Source organism: Chaetodon auriga, chromosome 12 (genome assembly GCF_051107435.1).
Source record: "Chaetodon auriga isolate fChaAug3 chromosome 12, fChaAug3.hap1, whole genome shotgun sequence".
Taxonomy (NCBI): Eukaryota; Metazoa; Chordata; class Actinopteri; order Chaetodontiformes; family Chaetodontidae; genus Chaetodon; species Chaetodon auriga.
This window is the reverse complement of record NC_135085.1, coordinates 9653286-9660896: the sequence shown is the minus strand read 5'-3', so window position 1 is coordinate 9660896 and position 7611 is coordinate 9653286. Positions and strand designations below refer to the sequence as shown.

Sequence of the window (7611 nt, the reverse complement as noted above, 5' to 3'; positions counted from 1 at the left end):
TATTTGAATATGTTTTATTTTGGCATTTTTAATGCGTTGTTTGCTTTACAGTTGATCAAAATGACTAATTTACAAAGCACTTTTGCATTTGTGTGTTTTAAGATTGACAGTGTGAGTCAAAGCTTGAAGAAATATAAACAATCTTAAAATGTGGGTAAAAAGAAGGGACTTTGTTCCTCTCAGTCTTTCCATAGAAAACTAAACACCGTTTATTGTGTGACTGGTATGTATAAACTTTGACTGTGACTAAGCTTGGACTGTATGTAAAAAGTAGCTAAAATTAACATTTAATGAAGTCTAGGTGTGATGCATGAGTGCTGACTGCAGGAACTCCAAAGTGTTTTAAAATAAGGACTACAATCCTGTCTACCCAGAGTGCTCTCCTTCAAGCACTGAATCAGCCAATCGCAGTTTCATTCCATAGACTTCAAGTAAATAGTGGACAGAGCCACCGTGACAGCATCCATTGGTTTGCAGATGACTGTTCTGAAGCTTTGATTTTTGGCATTATGGCCGTCGCCATCTTGGATTTTCGGAACCAGAAGTGACCATTATTTGGACAAAAGAGTAGATTTTGGTAGGTACACCTCCGTTCTGATTGGATCTGACTGAGCACCAGAGGACATGCCTTCAAACATGCCCCTCAATGGGACCATAATTTACAAAATGAACATCATGCTGCATTGAAGGAGACTTGAAATTAGTGATTCAGACCATAAACTCATCAGGAAACAGCTTACTGAGGTAATAAATCAAGTAAGAATAGTATATGCTATGTCCTATAAACTTACTCCGGCTTTGTTTTAGCAACCAGTGGAGTCGTCCTGCTGGCCATTAGAGAGAGTGCAGGTTTAAAGCACTTGGCTTCACCTTTCAGACTCAGAAGCTCCGTCCACTTATTATATAATCTATGTGCTGTACATACTGTACCTGATCAAGCCTACACATTGTTCATTGTAGCCAACATAATCAACGAGCTGAAGCTTATCTAAAACATCCCCCTGTAGTTATTCTGACAACATCAGCTAATTTTTCATGTCCATGTTTCATGTTTTTAGAATGTATTTAAATGTCACTCACTGTATTCATGCTGACTCATGTCATGAATTTGTGAATTTGTTGATTTAAAGTTTTCATGTTGTGAGAGAACTTATTTTCGACTTGTCATCAATGCTTTTTCTTTGTTGAAAGGTGTGTGTGTGTGTGTGTGTGTGTGTGTGTGTGTGTGTGTGTGTCGTCTTCCTCTGTGCATGTACCACAGCTGGTCCCTAACTGCGTTCAGAAGCCTTTTTAAGATTTAAAGATTTCTCTGAAATCATTTGGGAGCTGATAGCAATTCTCTACACACAGGAAAGTTTCAGAATGCCACTTACTCTCAAGAATAAGACAAAAAAATATGTCGTTCTTAAATTTTTGACACACTAAATGAGCGGTTTTATACATACCAGCCCTGCTTCACATAATGTACCAGTTATGTGTTTAAAAATGGTATTTTTGGCCTGTTTCTTATGCTGCAACATGCCAAAAATACCATTTTTAATACCACACTGGATATGTCACGAAGGACACTGCGTGCTGGACCTCCGGAGGAGACTGTACAGTTTGTCCTGAGCGTGTCTAGATGTCAGCCTGCCCCCTGCAGTCTCACTGCACATTTCAGAGGAGAGATGGGCTAAGTACTGTGTCAGCTTCACAAGGCCCACCAACAGAGCTCCGCCACCCAGCATCAGACAGGGCCACAGCAATGCAAACAGGGCGTCTTTGTGGGTGTACTTCCTGTTTAAGGTGGCGTCCCCAGGGTGCCTCGTGCGGTCGGTGAAGCATGATGAAGTGCTCTCCAGCTGAGTGTCCAAGCTGTTCTTCACTTTCTCAACTTCCTTTTGAAGTTCCCTCCTGTCCGTCCGACATTTGGGTATGTAGAAACACTGCGAGAGGAAAGACACGATTCAAGCGGAATTTTTTATTAAGTGAGCTGCTTGTTACAGTTAGCAGCACTGATTGCAATCAGTGAAATGAGCTGCAAGGTTCTTTTTGGATTCAGTTTTTTGTCTGGTAGAAAAAACCCTGTCTAGCCTCCACGTGCTGCAGTGGTACTGCAAAACGTTTCATTTGATTTCTCTGAATGGAGCAAAAGTGCAGCATGAGAGCATCCCCTAATAATGTCTGCTGGCTTAGTCACAAGGGTGCAGTAATCAGAGTATGGCTAGTTTCCCATTCAGTCAGCTAGTCCAGTCCTTTTCCTTCACCTCTTTCTCAGGTGCTTTCTCAAGTCCCTGCTCAGATGGCTAATATGAAAACTAGAATGACTCTGAATCCAGAGAAGCAAAATTAAGATCTACTACAGAGAATATGTCCTTCATATCAGTACAGACATAAAGCTTTAATTTTCAAATCCACTGCTCGAGGGTTGTTTTCCTGCACGTCCCTTACAGTCGACAAGCCACACCTGGTGCGAAGCAGATCCAAACCAGAGGCTCATAAAGCTTTAAGGTAAGACCTAAAACCTGCAATTTACTGCCTTAAATCCCCACCTCAAGAGCGAGGACGACCAATTCCTCGTCAAAGTGGAGAAAAGCCGTCTGATTGGAGCCTGTGAGGTTAACCTTTACCCTGAGGCAAGGCACAGTGCTCACACCTCTGCAGTCCACCCACTCCTCCAGGATTTCAGTCATCAGCAGAACACAGCCAGCCTCCTCCCAGTCACTGGAAAACAAGAGGAGAAGTTCGGTGTCCCCAACCCTTGAATCTCCAATGCATGTAAACACACTTACGCCAGAAAGGCAATAATTGTTTCTTATTATTCTCTGATGTGAAGGGTGTTCTTATTTTACAGCTATGCATGATAAAAATAAAAATACAAAATTAGACACTTACTATATCAACCCGCCTTAGTTCGTCAACATGTTAACTTAGCACTTGCTGAATATATTTTCATTCTCATTAATTTTCATTTTAGTCATGTTGATGGCAGTGATGGTCTGACAGTTCATCTACAACTTTGATCCAGATTGAAAGAAGGAGAGTGGATTGCAGCTTTTTGGCAGACATCCATTGTACCCAGAGGATGGATCATCACGTCTTTGGTGATCCCTGACTTTTCCTCTAGAGGCATTAGCAAGTTGACATCTTGGTCCATGCTCTCCTTCAGGATGATGTTATTTTTCGATACTTTAGAAAATGACAGAAGTCAAGAATGCTTGCAACGATTTTCTTTACTGCCATTATCTCAAGATCACAAGTGCATTATTTTTTTTTTCTTTTGAGAAAACAAGCTTTGTTTTGTCGAGATAACAAGATAACCGGTTATCATGAAAAAACAAAAGGCTGTTTCCTCTCGTGTGTTTAGAAACCAGGAGTGCCATGCCAGCATGCGTACATGGCATCTTGACAACTGTACAGACTGGTTTAACCTGAAAATGACAATGCATGAACACATTTTTGGTATTACTTTACCACCACCCACCAATGTGGGAAGTTTCTTTTGTGTGTCTGTCCACTTTTATGAATCTTATGATGGAGTTTTCTCGTCATGAATCATCTCATTATCTCAAGAAATCGCTCTTTTGTATTCTCGACATACGAGATAAATGAACCCGTCGTTACGATAAAAGCTTTGTCATCTCGAGATAACAAAAGTAATTAACTTGTGACCTCGAGATAACGGCGTTAAAAAAAATGATTGCGAGCACATCCGTTCTCGGCTTCTGTCCAAAATGCTTGTAAAACTGATGAGATTCAGCCTCAGCGGCGCTTTGTGTTTGGGCAAATTAGGAAATGTTAGCATGCTAACACACTAGCCTCACAGAGCTGCCTGCATGGCTGCAGGCTCTTTTCCTTTTCTTGGTCAAGGTTTCATAACATCCAGTTTGCATAGAGCTCTGCATTATCAGTTCACTTACTAACCACTTACTAACCTTCATGTCTGAATTGTGCATCATAAATTAGCTTGAAGTGATTATTGAATTTGTCAATCAACAGAAAATCAACACATTTTGAGCAAAAATGTCCAGTTTCACCGTTGCAATGATTTGGTCATGTACTCTGTTGCACTTTACTGTAAATTGAATATCTTTAATCTGTTGGATAAACGTATTGCCATTACCTCTGTGACCTGTGAATCCTGGGAGTCATTTGCAGGAGTTATAAAATTTCTGCTATTGTTAAAAATCACACATAAGTCATAGCACTGTGCATCATGTACCTGTCAACATAAGGTCTGACCATAGTGATGCCCACGACAAAGAACATGAGCGCAGAGAAGGCCATCATGGTGAAGCCCAGCAGGATGGCTCTGTCCTCCCCGACACTGGACACTGGCATCTTGGTCTGAGCTCGCTGCCCTCCACGCCCATCCACCCCTCTGCTCCACTTGTGCTTCTGAGCTGTGGCTGTGTGTAAGAGATCTCTGTGTCTCTCACACACACAAACACACACACACACAGGGTGTTTTCATCACTTGTGGAGACATTACATAGACTTACACTCATTTCCTGGAGACTTACCCTAACCCTAACCACCCTAACCACCATAACCACTATTTGCCTATTCCTAACCATATACCTAACCTAACCTTACCTAACCCGTAACCCTATCCTCAGTCTTCACCCCAGAATGTAATGATTTAAATTGTGGGGACCTGTATTTTGTCCCCACAAGTAAGATGAGTCCCCACATGTGACTGTGTAAACAGATTTTGTCCCCACAACGTGAGTAATACATAGGCACACACACACACACACACACACACACACACACACACACACACAGGGATACACATAGGCAAATGCTTGCATGGACACCGGGGATGTGATGATTAAATCCAGCAGTGTTAGAAATTAGATACTTGATTTGATGCATCAACAAATTTTATGTTTGATTTGTTTGAGTTGATTAATTTTCTGTTCTTTCAAACTACATGATTTCTCCTCAGGGCTAAAATACAAAAGGTACCTGAACAAATGAAGTTAGATTTAGACTTAGAAATAAATCAATACGCTACCTCAAAGATTGAGATATATTTTCAAGTTTAAACTTTGGCCTCTATTTTGATCTATTGCACAACAGCATGCTAATTAGCATGCTAACATGCTAATTAGGGGAATGTTAATAGTATCAGCAGGTTTAGTCATTAACCAAACTACTGGACACATTTAAAGTTTGAACTCATTGTGGTGCAGATGGAAAGTCAGAGGATCATCCAACAGTTGTATCATTCAAAATGAAAAATGTCAACCTGCTGGTGGCATTAGAGGAAAAGTCAGTAAGCATCATTCTCTGGGGAGCATGAATTTCTTTACAAAATTTCAATCCATCTAAAGGTTGTTGATGCGTTCAAATGTGGACCGACCGACAAACCAGCATTGCCACTCCCCAAAAAGAACCATCAAAACCAAAGTCAAGATATCCTGACTTTTACTCCATCTTATTAGTCGAGCCCTAAAAAATTGATCCTGCATTTCCCATAAGGCACTATGAAGGCGTTTTTCATTAGACCTTCTACATCTGTAAAAACTCATGTCTCTCAAAACCCCACAACCCCAGTTCAGAACACAAAACACAATCCTCGTAAAAAAGTAAGGTTTCGAGCCCAATGCCAGGACCCTGCTGACCTCATCAGATGTTATTTTGTCAGACAGCTCGTCCAGAAGACATGATGCAAGTGTTTTCAAGGCTGGGGAGTAGTCCTTGTCACAAGTAAACTCAACCTAATCAATGTGCCCATTTGATGCAACATTAATAGATTTTAGTCTATTCAGACCTGTCAGATTTATGCATCTGGGTGATTTTTTTCACACCCTGAACAGACACGTGCTGCGTGTATAATCATGCATGCTCATATATGCCCTAGAGCTGCAAATCTGAATGTGAAGCTTTGTCAAACTTCAGCTGTTTTTCCTTCATAATGACCTCCCAACAGTGTTTTTCAAACCTTGCTGCCTGCCAGGTCGATCGTCCTCTCTTACCGTGTCTGCCTCCTGCGAGCACCCTGCAGGTTGATGTTAATGGGGACGCTGAATGACCTCTTGGGAGAAGCTGTGTTCAAGAACATGCCCACTCCTATCTCAGCCACCTCCCAGCCCCAAGTATATATATCCACCTAATAAGCTCCTCTCTATCTGAAAGTCAAATGTCCTCCTGTCAGCAGATGATCATCTCGTATCTCCTACAGGCTCCAATGCAGCGTGGTGACTCACTGAGTGGACGAGTGCAGTTTATTCACCGGGGAACTCCCTGTTGTTTACCAAGGCTCAAAGGTGAACGCAACAGCACCTTCCACCCTCATGTGTGTTTCTATAGAAACCACCACAGGTAAGGCAGGTAGGATGCTAATGGCCTCTCAGTGGGCCCGTGAGAGTCAGCTGCATGCAGCAATTTGTCATAGAGAAGCTGAGTGAGCCCCTTCTTGACTATTCGCTCTTTACATAAAGTGAAACAGCACGCAGGCATTGCACAGGTGAGTGCACTTTCTCCATGAAGTCAGTTCGACTTCAGCAGGAGAAAAAGGTAAAATTGCGATTGTATGCCAAAGTCAACCACCTTTCCGCACACATACATAAGAGATACCTACCCAAACACGTGTGTCCTGCGACATCCTGTCCTCATCATCCTGTCAGCCTGTTGAGCTCCAAACCTCTCAGAGTGTCCTGACACTGTGTGATATGAGAGCAAGATGCCGAGCGAGTTTTTATGTTCTATTCAAACAATCGAAAGTCTTTGTATTATTCATGCGTTGCTGGAAAAACATATGGAGGTATTAACTCGGTGACAGTTCTGTTTAATATTACAAGCCCAAGGCCAGGAACACCACAGCAGCTTGAAAATGGAGCCAGCCACTCAATAAAACAGACAGCGATGTCATACCTAATTTATTCAGTATTGAATACAATGGAGTGTTACTTTTTGGAACATTTTCCTCAACCTTTTATCACACGTTCTGGTGCAAGGCTTCATATTCTGCAGAATGTAATCCTGGTTTATCTGATATATTTTATTACCTGTGTGTTTTTATTGCTGTGTGTGATGTATTTGTAGACTGGTAAATGGAGTCTCTTTGTAAAATGGAAAAGTTATTCACATCTGTAACCTACAAGGGGGCCGATGGACCTGGTGCATTTCTTCCCAGGGTTGTGGGAGAATCAAGTGCTTTTGATGAAAGTGAAGAAAACAAGATTAAAAATGTATAAAGCTCAGTGTACTTTACCTCACCTGGTAACCTGAGACATTGCCTTGACCGTGAGGCTCACAGTGTGGTGCTGCACTGCAGATGCGACTCAAACGGAATTTCTTCTTTAACATGAACGCCTCTTGGAAGCAGACGACTGCGATCCTTTCAAACTGGACTACAATGCTTTTCTAGCTGATTTGATGTGTTTTAGGTCTCCCTCCCGCTGATCGTCTTCTGTTGGTGAAAACTCGTACGAGTGCTGTTTTCCATCTCTGTGAAGTTCTGACCTTGTACAATGGTGAGACAAATTCCTCTGATTATCCAGGCCAGCAGTTGTAATTGGACTCACAGTGTCTCCTGTTATCTGATTATGCCACTGAACAACATTTCTGAACAACACACGCAGACAGAGGTCGGTGTATAAAAGCAGCAAGTCACCAAGCACG

The 7611-nt window shown here is 41.9% G+C and overlaps 1 protein-coding gene across 1 annotated transcript; it reads right to left on the bottom strand.

Annotated features, from left to right (window-relative positions):
• Positions 1–1556: 1556 nt before the first annotated feature.
• Positions 1557–6049, bottom strand: kcnmb3 (potassium calcium-activated channel subfamily M regulatory beta subunit 3). Its single transcript, XM_076745043.1, has 4 exons — positions 5964–6049; positions 4202–4360; positions 2532–2703; positions 1557–1925 (listed from the first exon to the last, which is right to left on the bottom strand). The coding sequence occupies exons 1-4, from the start codon at positions 6047–6049 to the stop codon at positions 1557–1559; spliced, it is 786 nt and encodes a 261-aa protein (XP_076601158.1).
• Between the last annotated feature and the right edge of the window lie 1562 nt (positions 6050–7611).